Source organism: Passer montanus, unplaced genomic scaffold (assembly GCF_014805655.1).
Source record: "Passer montanus isolate IOZ18808 unplaced genomic scaffold, ASM1480565v1 scaffold47, whole genome shotgun sequence".
NCBI classification, from domain to species: domain Eukaryota; kingdom Metazoa; phylum Chordata; class Aves; order Passeriformes; family Passeridae; genus Passer; species Passer montanus.
The window spans coordinates 5,329,616-5,345,093 of NW_024369596.1; the positions used below are offsets into that span (position 1 = coordinate 5,329,616).

The 15,478-nt window shown below is 61.1% G+C and overlaps 2 protein-coding genes across 2 annotated transcripts; both read left to right on the forward strand.

The window, feature by feature from the left end:
- The first annotated feature begins 780 nt into the window (after positions 1–780).
- Positions 781–7,235, forward strand: HEPACAM (hepatic and glial cell adhesion molecule). Its single transcript, XM_039721959.1, has 7 exons — positions 781–942; positions 3,203–3,544; positions 3,747–4,028; positions 4,134–4,227; positions 4,587–4,660; positions 5,137–5,207; positions 5,291–7,235. The coding sequence occupies exons 1-7, from the start codon at positions 858–860 to the stop codon at positions 5,576–5,578; spliced, it is 1,236 nt and encodes a 411-aa protein (XP_039577893.1). The 5' UTR covers positions 781–857; the 3' UTR covers positions 5,579–7,235.
- Positions 7,236–7,436: 201 nt separating this feature from the next.
- ROBO4 (roundabout guidance receptor 4) lies at positions 7,437–15,409 on the forward strand. Its single transcript, XM_039721958.1, is given in 21 exon segments — positions 7,437–7,522; positions 7,642–7,686; positions 7,776–8,054; positions 8,131–8,269; positions 8,344–8,471; positions 9,221–9,333; positions 9,424–9,643; positions 9,726–9,847; positions 10,377–10,548; positions 10,627–10,777; positions 10,860–10,990; positions 11,580–11,756; positions 11,839–12,130; positions 12,214–12,765; positions 12,853–13,005; positions 13,093–13,305; positions 13,396–13,515; positions 13,594–13,925; positions 14,042–14,179; positions 14,267–14,378; positions 14,380–15,409. Coding segments are annotated over 21 exon segments (3,684 nt in total). The 5' UTR covers positions 7,437–7,458; the 3' UTR covers positions 14,411–15,409.
- Positions 15,410–15,478: the final 69 nt, after the last annotated feature.

A 15,478-nucleotide genomic window follows, 5' to 3' on the forward strand; every position in this document is an offset into this window, starting at 1 on the left:
TCCACACAGCATCCCCCCAAAGACCCCCAAAGCCTCACCAGCCCTTAATGTCTCCCCAAAACTCCCTCAAAGCCTCTTTCTGTAGCATCCCCCAGCACCATCTCCCCATAACGCGCCGCCCCCAAAGCATCTCCCCCCCTCTGGGACGGGATGCCTGGGGGCATCGACCCCTTTGGGGGGCCAGGAGACCCCCGGGGGGGTGGGCGGTGGTTCTTTGGGGTGACGAGCCTGGCAGCGCTCGGGAGGGGGGTGGGAAATGGCTCCGGGCATCCTGCCTCGCATCCCGCTGCCCTATTCAGCGATGCCCGGGGAACCAGCGCTAATTGGCATGGAGCTGGAATGGAGCCTGGATGCCACCGGGCTTCCTTTTAGGGCCTGGGAAGAGGGGGGGAAAGCGGGGGGGGGGCTCTTTTGGGGTGGGGGTTCAGCTCTGCAAAATACCCCTCCTAAAGGAAACCCCAGCTTAGCTGAATGGGGCGCTCAGAGCCCAAAATCCCGCTGGGTTGCCCGCGGAGGGGATGGCAAAGCTCAGCCATCGATGGGGGGATGCTCCCCGACCCCAAGAGCGTCCCGGGGACCGGGAAAACAGGGAACCGGGGGTCTGTAACGGGGAAAAAATTGCAAATCTGAGTGGTTTTTCCTGAAATAAATGTCAGCTCGAGGCCTCCGAGGAGGCGAAAGCCGCCAGGACACAGGGCTCTATTGAGAAAGGAGAGAACAAAAAAAAAAAAAAAAAGGAAAAAAAAAAAAAGAAGGGAAAAAAAATAAATTAGCCGGGCGAAGCGCCAAGCCGGGAGCTCCGAGGGACGTGCCCGGAGTGGGGAAGCGGAGCGATTCGGGGGGCGAGCCTGCCCGAAATGTGGGGAGCGCCGGCTGCCCCGCGGGGCCACCCCGCTCCCCCCGGCCTGCTGCCGCTGACCTGGCTGCTGGCGCTCCATGCAGGTAGGGAGTTTTCCCATTTTTTTCCACGGTTTTCCCGTTTTTTCCACGGGTCTCGGGGGTATCCAGGTGGAGGATGAGGGCCGGGGGGGTGGTGAGGGTGGTGATGCCCGGTGGGGGGGGTTGGAGGGAGGGTTGTTGCGCTGTCGAGCGTACCCTCTGCTTGGGAGCTGGGAAAAAAAGGGGGGAAAATAGGAATGAAATCTGGGGAAAACGCTTCTCTGGAGCCAAGCAGGTCCCGACGTGGGGGAGGATTTGGCACTGCCCCCAGCCTGAGCTTCTCCCCAGTTTTTTTCCTCCCCAAACCCCATTTTTTCCTAATTTTTTAGCATCTCCAAATATTTTTTCTTACCCTTTCTTCAGCTTCCCTTAAAAAGTCATTTTTCACCCCATTTCTCGGCTTGCCTCATCCCACTGCAACCCTGGTTTTCTCCATAATTTTTTCTCTGAATTCTCACTTTTGGGAATTTAATGAGCCCCAAACCATCCCATCCCAGGTCTGGCAACGCAGAAAACCACCTTCAACAATTTTGTTCCATTTTACCAAAGTTTGCACCCAAAAGCAGCTCTGGGCAGGCCCCATTTCCTTTCAGATCAGGAGGATGGATGAAAAATAAAACCAACTGGGCTCTTTGCTGGCTTTGATTCAGACCCTAAAAACAGCCAGGGCTGCAGTAAGGACACCCCAAAAAATACTGCAGGGCTTTTTTTTAAAAAAAAAATAGGGATTTGTGCCACAAAATAGTGTGAAAATGAGGATTTTTTTAATGGGCTTTTTCAACAAAAGCCATTGAAAAGGGCTGGGAGATCTCCATCCCTAAGCCAAGGATGCTGTAGGAAAATCGAATGGTTTATTAATTATTAAAGAACTCCCAATTTTTTATTTTTTTTTTAATCCAGAGTGGAGAAAAAATTAAGAATAGGGTTAAAAAAGGGGAAGAAACAGTTAAAGAGCGGCGGTTTGGCGGCGCACAGGGAGGGGGCAGGGATGCATGGAAGGCCACATCCCCATCCCATGGCCTGGCCTTCCCTGTGGGGTGAGGGCTCCCCTAAATTTGGCGAGTCGGGGCATGTTTGTGGCGCTGCCGGGGAGGACGGACGGACGGACGGACGCTGCATACCAATAGGTCCCATGACTTTTCGGGCTTGTTTAAGGCCTTTCTTGCTCCCGCTTCACCCGGCCCAGCTGCTTTTCCCACTCTGCCCTCCTCTTCAATGTGGGGTTTGTTCGCTGTGGATGACGGGGTCCGGATGGGGGGCTCACGGAGGGGACCTCTGGGATGTCAGGACGGGGACGCTGAGGTATTTTGGGCAGGGAGAATGTTTTGGGGAGTGCCCTCCGCCAGAAAATCATGTTTTTTCCCTGCCTTTTTTGGCTTAGAACCAGCGATGAGGAGCAATGCACGTGCACAGACTCTCGTGATGCAGTTTTGCATCTGAGGGGGCTTTGTCCGGACAGGAGCATCCAGTGGGGGTAGGGGTGGGATACAAAATCCTTCCCCCCCACCATTTTTGGGGGAATTAAGGTATCTTTGCAAAGCATTCCAAGCACTGGCATCTCTCACTCCCAGGCAGTTTTTGCAGGGCAATGATACAGCTTTGCCAAGGGTTGCCTCGACTCGCCTCCCACCCCTGCATTTTTGCGAGTGATGTGTGCATTTTTGCAAAGGGTTGCATCGACCTGGCTGCAGGAGCACTCCCCCTGCATTTTTGGGGTGTGATAGATGAATTCCTGCAAAGGGCTGCATTGACCCAGCTGCAGGAGAGCTCCTGCCCAAGCCCTGCACATTTTGGGGACACCACGTGCATTTTTGCAGAACCAGAGCTCCTGCCCAAGCCCTGCACATTTTGGGGACACCACGTGCATTTTTGCAGAGCCCAGCAACAGGAGGTGTGCCGTCCACTCCTCCTCCTTGCATTTTTGGGGTGATGCATGCATTTTTGCAAAGGGTTGGTTACACTGACCTGGCTGCAGGAGCACTCCCACCCCCAAGGCAGCTTTGGGGGGTGATGATGCATCTTCACAGGGGGTTGTATCAACCCACCTCCCACGCCCAAAGCAATTTTGGGGGTGATTCCTTGATTTTTAGAATGTGTTGCATTGATCTGCAGGAGGGATCCCACCCCTCATGCACTTTTGGGGTCTCACGTGCATCTTTGCAAAGATGGAACCAAGCTGGGCGCGCTGGGGGTGCCCAGCACAGCTCCATCTTGGGGTTTCCCCGTTTCCCCCACGCCCCACTGTCTCTCCCCACACCCCAAGGTCTGCTGGCAGGGGTGAACATCACCAGCCCCACGCCGCTGGTGCGCGGCACGGCGGGCAAGGCGGCGCTGCTGTCGGTGCGCTACGCCAGCGCCAGCGCCGACAAGCCGGTGGTCAAGTGGCAGCTGAAGAGGGACAAGCCCGTCACCGTGGTCCAGTCCATCGGCACCGAGATCATCGGCAACCTCCGGCCCGACTACCGCGACCGCATCCGCGTGCTGGAGAACGGCTCGCTGCTCATCAGCCCCCTGCAGCTGGCTGACGAAGGCGCCTACGAGGTGGAGGTGTCCATCACCGACGACACTTTCACCGGCGAGAAGACCATCAACCTCACCGTGGACAGTAAGGGCACGAAGGACGTCCAGGGGAGACTGGGTTGTCCGTGGGGTGTATTCCCTGAGCACATATTGGGAGGGCTTTCTCCAGCTGGAGGTGGTTTTGGGGGTTTCAACCAGCTCAGGTTGGTGGGTTTTGATGTCTCTCTTCCTGAGCCCATCCGTCCCCTGACAAGTGGCATCACCGTGGTTCCTCTACTTGCCCACAGTTCCCATCTCAAAGCCACAAGTGCTGGTGGCCTCCTCGACGGTGCTGGAGCTCAGTGAGTTCTTCACCCTCAACTGCTCACACGAGAACGGCACCAAGCCCACCTACACCTGGCTGAAGGACGGGCGGCCGCTGAGCAACGACTCCCGCCTGCTCCTCTCCCCCGACCAGAAGATCCTCACCATCACCCGTGTTCTCATGGCCGACGATGACGTCTACAGCTGCCTGGTGGAGAACCCCATCAGCCACGGCCGCAGTGTCCCCGTGAAGCTCACTGTTTACCGTAAGCCACCCTTCTCCCCTCCACACTCCCAGGTTTGGCCGTCCCTTGCAGATGCTCTCAGCTAAAATTTTTGGGGGGCCGTCCCCCCTCACTCCTCTCCTGCAGGCCGGAGCTCTCTCTACATCATCCTGTCCACAGGCGGCATCTTCCTTCTTGTCACCTTGGTGACAGTTTGTGCCTGCTGGAAACCCTCCAAGAAGTATGTGGGGCAATAACATGGGAGACAAAAGGGGTTGTCTCATCTTGTCCCATCCTGTTTTTTCCCATTTCCCAATCTCTTCCCATCCCATCTTGTCCTTACCATCCTATCTGTCCTCATCTTGACACATCCTACCCTATGCAATGTCAAGATGTGCCATGCCATGCTATGGTGTACCATGCCGTGCTATCCCGTCCCATCCCATCCCATCCCATCCCATCCCATCCCATCCCATCCCATCCCATCCCATCCCATCCCATCCCATCCCTGCAGTTCTTGACCCTCCCTGGATGAGCCACAGGCAGTTCCCCACTGCCTCAAACACGGTGCCAGCGCTGCCCCATCCATCCCCTTTCCAGGGAGAAGCGACAAGCAGAGACACAGCCAGCCTCTGACTACGCCGAGCAGGACGAGGAGCGCCTGAAGCACGAGGGTGAGTGCTGGTCCCGGCGGGCTGGGGCACACACACCAGGGCTCCGGGCACACACACCAGTGCTCGGGGCACACGCCCCAGTGCTCCGGGCACACACACCAGTGCTCGGGGCACACGCCCCAGTGCTCCGGGCACACACACCAGTGCTCGGGGCACACGCCCCAGTGCTCCGGGCACACACACCAGTGCTCGGGGCACACGCCCCAGTGCTCCGGGCACACACACCAGTGCTCGGGGCACACGCCCCAGTGCTCCGGGCACACACACCAGTGCTCGGGGCACACGCCCCAGTGCTCCGGGCACACACACCAGTGCTCGGGGCACACGCCCCAGTGCTCCGGGCACACACACCAGTGCTCGGGGCACACGCCCCAGTGCTCCGGGCACACACACCAGTGCTCGGGGCACACGCCCCAGTGCTCCGGGCACACACACCAGTGCTCCTGGATGCTGAGCAGCACCTTGCTTCCCCACAGCCGAAGGCATCCCCCGGAGCGGCGAGCACGAGCGCAAGAACCCGGTGGCTCTGTACATCCTTAAGGATAAGGTGAGAGCCAGCAGCACGCCAGCAGCGCCCCAGCAGAGGGTCTCGCACACGCCCCACGCTTTTCTCCTCTCGTCTTTGGGCAGGACTCGCCGGAGGCGGAGGAGGATGCCCTGCCCGAGCCCCGCGGCGCGGTGGAGCCCGGCTACACCAGCTCGCCGGTGCCGGCAGCCGGCCGCTCGCCGGGGCCCGTGGGGCGCTCGGCCCGGCGCTACCACCGCTCGCCCGCTCGCTCGCCCGCCTCGACGCGGACGCACAGGTCCCCGCCGGGCTCGCCGGCGCGCTCCCGCGGCGCGCCGCGGCTGCTGCGGACTGCCGGCGTGCACGTCATCCGCGAGCAGGAGGAGGCCAGCGCCGTGGAGATCAGCGCCTGAGCACCGGACTGTGCGCGCCTCGGGGGCGGCGGGCAGGGACAGCAGCACGGCCACCGAGCGGGCGGGGACACCGGCACAGCCCTGCTGCCGCCACTGGGCGTCATTCTGCTCGGCGTAAAGTCACTAATTTCCTATTGATCCCACCCAGAGCTCCCCTCTTCCGTCCCCCGTCTTCCTGGGGCATCGCTTTAATGGCTTTCTCGCCGGGACGAGTGTGCGGGGAGCGTGCAGGAGGCACACGCGTGTGCAGAGAGAACATGCAATCAGTGCACGGAGAGAGTGTGCAGGGGTGCATGGAGCGTTGGAGCGCTGCACACGTGCATGGAGCGTGCAGAGGGCACATGGGCTGTGCACACGGGGCAGGCACGAGGGTGTGCAGCAGGTGTGCACGCAGCGTGCCAAGAGGATGCACAGCGCTTGCAAGAGAACCCCTGGAGCCCATGGAGAGAACACACACAGAGCAGGCAGCTAAGGGTGCACAGCGTGCACAGAGCGCGTGTGGAGTGTGCAGAGTGTCCACTGAGCCTGCACGGCCTTTGTGAGCGTGCCAGCCCTGCGTGTGTGTCCCAAGCGTGCACAGAGTCCCTGCAGAGAGCGCCTGTGCAGCGTGCAGGGAGTGGGGAGGGAACACACACACAGCATGTGGTGAGTGTGCAAAGAGGGTGAGCAGAGAGGGTGTGTGCAGTGCTTGCACGAAGCACACACAGAGCATGCATGGCGTGCGTGGAAAGAGCGTGCACAAAGCGAGCAGCTGAGTGTGCTCAGAGCACGTGCAAGAGTGAACCTGCAGTGCTGGCACAGGGCACGCGTGGAGCCTGCAGTGAGTGTGCAAAGAGTGCGTGCTGTGCTTGCACAGGGTGTGTGTGCTGTGTGTGGAGAGAGCGAGCACAAGGCAGCTGAGCATGCTTGGAGCGTGCACACGCGCACGGGGAGCACACACACTGCACGCCCAGCCACCCTGCCTGCACACGTGTGTGCAAGAGCACGGTGCCCGCCCGCCGTGGCACAGCCCCCGTGCATGGAGCAGGACATGCACTGGCACACAAGGGTGCAACACGCAGAGGCCACCCTGGTCAGGCAGTCTAAACAGGGGGCTCCCTCCTGCTCCCCAGCTCCCCAGCTGCCATGTCCCCTAAACGTGGGCTGGAAGCCCTGGTCCAAGCACTGCCCCTCTGCCATGGTAGGATTTTCTGTGAAAATCCCCCGGTTTTGGGGCACACGGCGCTGTCTCTCCCCAAGCCTTCACGGGAAATAGGTTTAGGATGAAAAGCAGAGAGCGGCCGGCCAAGCGAGCCGGGCCCTGGGGCACCCGGGGTGGGTGCCGGGGCACCCCGGAGTGCTCGGGGTGCACTACTAACCAATAAACTAAACGTACTACCCGTCTGGTGGTGGCACCCTTGGGTGTCTTTGTGGGACAGGGGTCCCCCAGGGTGGGGGGCACATGAGAAGTGGCTGACAGGTAAGACCACACAAACCCAGTACACCTGGCTGGCACTCAGACTGGCATGGGAGGCCTTGGACTGTTCCCTCTGCTGCCTACTGATGGCATCCTCAGCTGAGAGCCCATCTCTTCTTAATTTGTCTTCCTCTGAACATGGCGAAGGAAAAGGGGAATTTATTCTGACTAATTAAATTCATTAACCGCTGGTGTCCCCCACTCTGCTGTCTCTGGTGCTGCCAGTGCCACCGTGGCCAGGCACTCCCACTGCCATGGGATGGCTGAGATGTTTTTGTTCACCGTCACCTTCCCCCCCCCTTCGGCATTTCCCGGCCCCCGCATCCGGCTATTGTACCCCCCCATCCGGAGCCGGATCCAGCCCCGGTGCTGGCGGGAGGAACCGGGATTTCGGGAGGAAACGGGAAGGCTGGCCAGGGCCGGCATGGCGGGCGGCTGGGAGACAGCTCTGGGCCTGGGGCTCTGCCTCGCCGCCCTGCACCGCGGAGGTGAGTGCGGCCCACGGGGCCAAAATCCACTTAACCCTGCCCCTGCCCCACCCCGGACCTGAGACCATGCCCGCCTGGGGCACCTGCTGGCATTCCCCCACCTCCTTGTCGCCCGACAGGCTGCCGCTTCCCCAGCGTGGCCACGGCACCCCAAACTCCGGCTGGTAAGGACACCTGGTGGGTGGGAGATGCAGGTGGGGAGACACCAGAAAATCCTGTTCCCCCCACCCACAGTGTGCCCTCCCCACCGCAGTGCTGCGGGACAATTTCCGCCTGCAGCCGGGTGATTTGGTGACCACAGCGGGACAAGCAGTGGAGCTGGACTGTGTCCCCCCCTTGGGGTACCCCGAACCCTACATCACCTGGAAGAAGGACGGGGTGACCTTGGACTTGGTAGGTGGCAGGTACACGGTCACCAAGGGGAAGTTGCAGGTGGCATCGGCACAGCGGAGCGACTCCGGTCTCTACATCTGTGTGGCGGCCAACGCGGCAGGCAAGAGGGAGAGCCGGGGTGCCCGCGTCTCTGTGCTGGGTAAGCCAAGGTCTCCCACAGGGGGTGGGCACGTCACGCCCAGCCGTGGTGCCACGTCCTCGATGTCCCCCTGCAGAGAAGCCAAGCATCGTGCGGCACCCGAGCGACGCCGTGGCGGGGCCGGGCAGCACCGTGGAGCTGGGTTGCAGTGCCCGAGGTGACCCCGCGCCGCAGGTGCAGTGGCACAAGGAGCGTGGAGACCTGCCCTGGGGCAGGTAGGCGGTGGCAGGGGGGAGATGGCCCATCCCTGGCGTGGGGATGAGGCTGACGGAGAGCTGGTGACCCGCAGGCACGAGGTGGACCGGGAGCACACTCTGCGCCTCTACGCCGTGACGCCCGCCGACGCCGGCGCGTACGTGTGCACAGCGCAGAGCCAGCTGGGCACCGCCGCCGCCACCACCTTCCTCCACATCGAGGGTCAGTGGTGGCACCGCCGCGGCCTCCACCGCCACAGGCACCCAGGGCCTTCTTGGGGTTCATGCAAGGGGATCCATCTAACAGGGTCCATCTAATGGGGTTCAACCAAGGGCAGTCTGTGCATGGGGTCCATCCATTACCCATTGTCCATCATCCATTGTCCATCGTCCATCGTCCATCATCCATCGTCCATCATCCATCATCTATTGTCCATCGTCCATTGTCCATTGAAGGCATCCATCAAAGAAAGAACTTCCAAAGGTATGTCCATCTAAACACGTCCATGCAACAGGATCCATCCAAGAAGGTCCATGTAAGTGGAGCCATCTAAGGAAATGCATTGAGGTGGGAGTGCATCCAAGGGGATTCATTCAGAATCACCCACCTAAAGGGGATCCAGCCAACGTGGTTCCTCCAAGAGGATCCATTTAAGGGGATCTGTGGAAGGTGGAAGTACAATAAAGGGGGATAGAACAAGAAATATCCATCCAAAGGGACATCATGGAGGAGTATATCATGGGATCCCATCCCATGTCCCCAGGGGCAACACATCAAAGGGGGTCCCTCCAAGAGGGGTCAGTTCAAGACAAACCCATCAAAGGGTGTCTGTCCAAAAGGGTTCATTTGGGTGAGTCCAACCAGGTAGACATGAGGATCTCCGTGTGCAGGTACCTGAGGAGGTGTCTGGGCAAGTGCCTGGGGTCCTTGCTCCTGCCTGGTGCTGCCATTTGCCTTCTTCTGCCCCACAGACCGGCTGGCCACGGGCCAGCAGGAGCCTGCCCCACGGGACCTGCTGGCCGTGCGGCTGCACCTGGACAACGGCACTGCCCTGCCCACTGCTGCTGTCCAGCTGCGCTGGCAGGTTGGTGCCATGATCAGCTGCCCCAGGGGAGGGGGGACGGGACACATCCCCGTGTCCCAGCTCAGCTTGAATCCTTCCCGTCTCCTTCAGATGCTGATGCCGGTGCCGGTGCCTGTGGGCTACGTGGTGCTGTACCGCAGCCTGCTCCCGGTCGCCACCTCCTGGGTCCAGCACGATGCCGGCCGGGAGCTCAGCGCCGTCATCCCTGCGCTCCGCAGGGGCTACAAGTACGAGTTCAAGGTCCGGCCCTACACCGGAGGGAGCCAGGGCTCAGACAGCAACAGCAGGCACCTCTGGATACCCGAGGAAGGTGCGTCGTGTGTCCCCCGGGATGTCTGGTGGTGGATGGTCGGCTGGGGGTCCCAGGGGTCTCAGCATCCCTGTCCCGGCAGTGCCAAGTGCAGCGCCCCAGCGTGTCACCGTCAGCCAGGCTGAGGCAGGGAACGGCACCGTGGTCGTGAGCTGGGAGCCACCTCCTCCTGAAGCACACAACGGCGTCATCCGCGGCTACCAGGTTTGGGGCAGTGGGGTGAGGGGGCAGGGCTGGGGTCTTGTGGCCAAGGAGGGTCGATCCAAGGGGATCCATCCAAAAAGGGAGCCCGTCCAAGGTGGGGGTCTATCCAAGGGGGGCACCATCCAAGGAGCCAGTCCAGGAGGGGGTTCATCCAAAAGGGCCAGCCAGGGTGGAGGTCCCTCCCAGGCATCTGCCTAGTGGCATCCAAGGGAGTTCATCCAAAGGAGTCCAGCCTAGGGGGTCCATCCAAAGGGGAGTCCATCATGGGGGTCCATCCAAGAAGTATTCACCCAAGGAGGTCCATCCTGGGGCATGCAAGGGAGCTCACCCAAAGGGGTCCTGCCAAGGGGACTCCATCAAGGAGATTCGTCTAAGGGGACCCATCCAAGTGAATCTGTCCATGGGGGATCCATCAGTGGGAGTCTGCCAAGGGATGTTCATCTGAAGGAGTCCATCCAAGAGGGTTCATCCACAGGGGGGCCATCAAGGCTAATAATCTAAGGGGACACATCCTCTTGGTGCCTGCCAGGTCTGGTCAGTGGGTGAGGGCTGGCAGCATCCCACCAACAGGACAGTGGATGGAGCCACGCGCCGCCTGGAAACCCTCCTCCCACACCCCGGGGCCGAACTCTGTGTCCAGGTGGCAGCTTTCAACAGCGCAGGGCTGGGGGTTCCCAGCAATGCCACCTGTGGAGTCCTGGGTAGGAGAAGGAGAGAAGCTGGGGTGCGGGTGGGGGTCAGGGTGGTGACATGAAGTGACGCTGATGGGACCCTCGTAGGGCTGACAGCAGGGAGCAGCAGGGTGGTCCAGGCACTGCGGCAGCCTGCTGTCATCGCAGCCGCTGGCTCCATGCTCTGGTTGGCCTTACTCGCCCTCCTCCTCCTCCTCTGCCAGCGCCGTGCCAGCCAGGACGCCGCAGCTCGCCACAGGTGAGAGGCCAAGGGGTGGGGGACACAGCAGATCCCTGATGTGGTGGGGATTGATGCGCTGACAGCACCTCTTGCCCTGCAGGCTGGTGGCTGGTGACTCGCCATGGCTTGGTGGTCCCTGGAAACCCAGCTGTGCCCCCCGAAATCTCAGCAGCAGCAGCAGCCTCAGCAGCCGGCTCCTGGGCAGTGATGGCAGGGACCCTCACCCCTCCAGTGAGCCCTAGGGGGACTGGAATCCCCTCCCACTGCCACGGGACCCCCACCCCTCCAGTGAGCCCCGTGGGGACTGGAATCCCCTCCCACTGCCATGGGACCCCCACCCCTCCAGTGAGCCCTGTGGGGACTGGAATCCCCTCCCACTGTCATGGGACCCCCACCCCTCCAGTGAACACCAGGGTTGGGACCCCCACCTGCCACTGCCATGGGACCCCCACCCCTCCAGTGAACACCAGGGTTGGGACCCCCACCTGGTGCCACAGAGCCCCCACTCTCTGCCATGGAACCCCCACCAGTACTATGGGACCCCTCCAATCCCATATGATGACACTGGATCCCCACCCAGTTCCATGGAACCCTGACCTGCTGCAACAGGGCCCCCAGCCCAGGCCTAGGACCCCCACAGAGTGCTCTGGGACCAGCAAAGTGTACCCAAGACCCCCGCCCTACGCCAGGGACCCCCAGTGCCATGGGACCCTCACACTGGTGCTCCCCGTTGTCTGTCTGCAGGCAGCGAGGACACACAGACCCAAGGGCAGGGGGGACAGGGGACACATGGGTGCCCTGACCTCTCTTACTCTTCCAGCCCTCTCCTTGGAGCCGCCGAGTCTTGGCCCCCCCACGCCCCCCATCCACAGCGGCCTCCGTGGGGGACAGCCACCCCCCCCTGGGGACACGGGGTGCTGCGCTGGGGGGCACCCCGGGGTGCATTCCTCGCCCAGCACCCCAAACCCAGCACCCTGGGAGCGTGTTCGCAAGAGAGGTGGGTGTGGGGGGCACATGGGGGGACGTGGGGGACACCAGGATGGTGGCCCATGGCTCCGTGTCCCTCGCTCCCCTCGCAGAGCTGCACCAAGTGCACAGCACCCCGCTGCTCATAGCCGGCCCCGGCCACATCCCTGCCACTGGAAGTGGAGGCGAGTGGGGGACGGATTTTGGGCTGGCAGCCAGGCAGCCTCAGCAAAGGGGACACGAGGGTGACAGCAACGCTGCCGTGATGGACAGCAGGGACCCACGGCTGCCGGTCTTCAGCTCTCCAAAACCACATCGGGGCAGCACCTCGCTGGCCTCTGGTGTGAGCACGTCACCGGTGACACCCCCGAGACCACCCCGTGCCTGGCACCCTCCAGTGACACGGTGAGTCTGCGTGTCCCCATCCAGGGGGGTCCCTGCCACCCAACCCTGTGCTGCAAAACCCAGCCTGTGCCTTGCACCTGCAGGTCACCGACCTTCGTGTGCCCCAGGGACACATCTCTGGTCACCAGGCATCCCAGGGACATGGCCCCAGTCACTGAGAGCCCCAGGGGTGTGTCACCGGCCACCAGGAGCCCTAGGGACAGGTCCTTGGTCACTGAGCACCCTAAGGACCTGTTCCTGGACAGCAGGCATCCTAAGGATGTGTCCTCAGTCAGGACCCCCAGGAACATGTCACCAGCCACCAGGCACCACAAGGATCCATCACCAGCAGCCAAGCACCAGAGGGACACAGTCTTGGCCACCAGGCACCCTGAGGACACCTCCGTGGTCACCAGGTGCCCCAGAGACCCATTACCCATAGCCAAGTGCCAGAGGGACATCTCACCGTCCACCAGGCACCCCAAGGACGTGTCCCCAGCCAGCAGGCACCCAAAGGACACATCCCCAGGCATGAGGCTCCCCAAGGAGATGTCACCAAGCACGAGGCTCCCCAAGGAGATGTCACCAAGCATGAGGGTGCCCACGGAGATGTCACCAGCCACTAGGCACTGCAGGGACAAGTTCCTGGCCTCCAGGTATGCCAAGGACCTGTCCCCAGCCAACAAGAACCCCAGGGAGCCATCTCTCATGACCATGCACTCAAGGGACATGTTCCTGTGCAGCAGGTCCCCTGAAAACATGTCACCAGCCTTGAGGCATGCCAACGACACATTGCCAGCCACGGGGCACCCCAGGGACACATCCCCGCTCACCAGGCACCCTGAGGAGATGTCACCAGTCCCCGAGCGCCACAGGGACAAGTTCTTGGACACCAGGTACTCTGAGGACATGTCTCAGGCCACCAGGAACCCCAGGGACCCACCACTGGTGACCATGCACACAAGGGATGTGTCCCTGTGCAGCAGGTACCCTGAAAACATGTCACCAGAAATAAGGCACCCCAGGGACACATCTCCAGCCATTGGGCACCCCAGGGACACATCTCCAGCCATTGGGCACCCCAGGGACACATCTCCAGCCACCAGGCACCCCAGGGACACATCTCCAGCCACCAGGCATCCCAAAGAGGTGTCTCCAGTCACTGGCCACCAGAAGGACATGTTCTTGGACATCAGGTATCCCAAGGACTTGTCCCCAGCCACCAGCCACACCTGGAATGTGTCACTGGAGGTCAGGCACTCAAGGGACACATTCCTGGCTACCAGGTACACCAAGGACATGTCCCTGGCCACCGGGCGCCTCTCGCCGGCATTCAGTGACGGGGTCCTCACACAACAGCAGGTGGCTGAGGTCCTGGAGATGGAGCAGGACACTCCCTGCTGCAGGTACTCCCCATCCCCTGGGACACTGCCATGAGTGCTGCATCCCCTGGTGCCAGCAGTACCCCCACTGTGTCCCCACAGACCCCCGGCACCGGCCACGCCACGCTCCTTCTCCCCACCACACACCTACGGCTACATCTGCGGGCCACCGGCCTCTGAGCTAGGTGAGGAGGAGGAGGAAGAGGAGGAGGAAGAGGAGGAGGAGGAGCGTACAGCAACGAGGGGCTCGCCAGGAGGGTCGCTGCTGAACGGCTGGGGGTCTGTCTCGGAGGACAACTTTGCCAGCACCCGCTGCAGCTTGGTGAGCTCCTGCGACGGCTCCTTCCTGCTGGACGCCAGCTTCGCCCGGGCTCTGGCCGTGGCTGACGATGGCCTCTCCTACAGCCTTGAGGACACCGATGGGGCCTACGGGGGTGAGTGAAGGTCCCTGGACCCTCCCTCTGACCCTGAACGTTGTCACCTCCTCAAGGAAGATGGCTCCATTGGGACACCGTGGTGATGCCACCCGCTCTTGCCTTCTTCCCTGCAGGTCCCTCACCACCACCATCACCCCTGGAGCAGGTCTTCCCACCCGGAGTCCACTCTGCCACCTGGGACTGGTGGGCAATGCTGGAGGCCCCACAGAGAGCCAGGACAGAGGCAGCTGTGAACAGTCGCTCACAGAATGGTGCGCGGTGCCCCAGTGCCAGGGTGGTGGGCGCTGGGGGTGCTGAGGTGTTGCAGGCTGTTGGAAAATGCTTCCTTTGCTTTCCAGGTGGCCAAGGGTCAGGGATTGGCAGCCCCTGGGCCAGGGAAGGTGTTGAGCTGCGGACAGGAGGGACAGGAGCATGGCAGTCCCCAGGGCACAGGACACAGCAAGGCCAGACCCCTTGGCTCAGCTAAAATCCAGCTTTATTAGGCAGCTCCCCAAAAAGGGGCTCTTTACTAGGACAAGCTACCCACAAACGGTGGGTGGGTGGCACCTAGGTGGGTGGGTGTCCCTCCTTATTCAGCATTCTTGTCCTTCCCAAGTGTCCTCCTTCTTCCACAGTGTCCCCATCCCAAATTCCTCATTTCTTCCCAGCATCCTCATCTTCCCCAAGAGTCTGCATCCCTCTAAGTGTCCTTGTCCTCCCTCAGTGTCCTGCTCCTTCTCCAGAATCCTCATCCCACCTATCCTTCTCCAGCCCAAGCACTGTTGTCCACCCTGTGTCCACGTCTCTCCCCAGGGTTGTTGACCCCCTTGACCATCCCCATTCCCACTGACTATTCCCATTGCTCCCAACTGTCCTTGTGATCTCTGATAGTTCATGTCCTTCCTCAGCACCCTTGTCCCACCTTTTCTATCATTGTCTCTCCCAAATGTTCTCATCCCTCCCAAGCCACCTGAATGGCCTTGGGCTCCCTCTAAACGTCCTTGTCCCTCCTAATCATCCTCATTCCCAGGCTTCTCAGCCCTCCTGAGTGTCCTCATCCTTCATCAGTTGTTTTGTCCCTCATGCCAAGTGTCCCCACTGTCCTCATTCCCCTACAGCCATCCTCCTTGTCCCTTACTACCGTCCTTGTCCTTCTCAAGCAGTCTTGTTTTTCTCTTCCCCCTCAGCAATCTCCAATCCCCTGGAAATCCTTGTCCTTCCTGCATGTCCTCTTCCCTCCAGGCATCCTCGTCCCCCACCCTTCCTTGTCCCTCACCAGCACCCTCATCCATCTGCTGTGTCCTTGTCCCCCTCATGTAATCTTGTCCCCCACCAAGTGTCCCCTTCCCTTTCAATCACCTCATCCCTCTCAGACGTCCTTGTCCTTTCCCAGCATCCTTGTTCCTCCCAGCTGTCCTTGTCTCCAGGATCCTTCCCCACTTAAGCATCTTCCTCATCCCTCCCCAGCGCCCTCATCCCTCTTCTGCCTATCTGTCCCAACTGTTTCTTGTTGGGACAGATAGGCAGGGTTCACGTCCTTCCTTGAGCACCTTCCTTGTCACTCCTGTGCA

Bases quoted from the DNA above. Each gene is read 5' to 3' on its own strand.
- HEPACAM (XM_039721959.1), top strand. From the start codon at position 858: ATGTGGGGAGCGCCGGCTGCCCCGCGGGGCCACCCCGCTCCCCCCGGC. The intron at 4,029-4,133 runs GTAAGCCACCCT...CCTCTCCTGCAG, and splicing joins CGTGAAGCTCACTGTTTACC to GCCGGAGCTCTCTCTACATC. The intron at 5,208-5,290 runs GTGAGAGCCAGC...GTCTTTGGGCAG, and splicing joins TGTACATCCTTAAGGATAAG to GACTCGCCGGAGGCGGAGGA.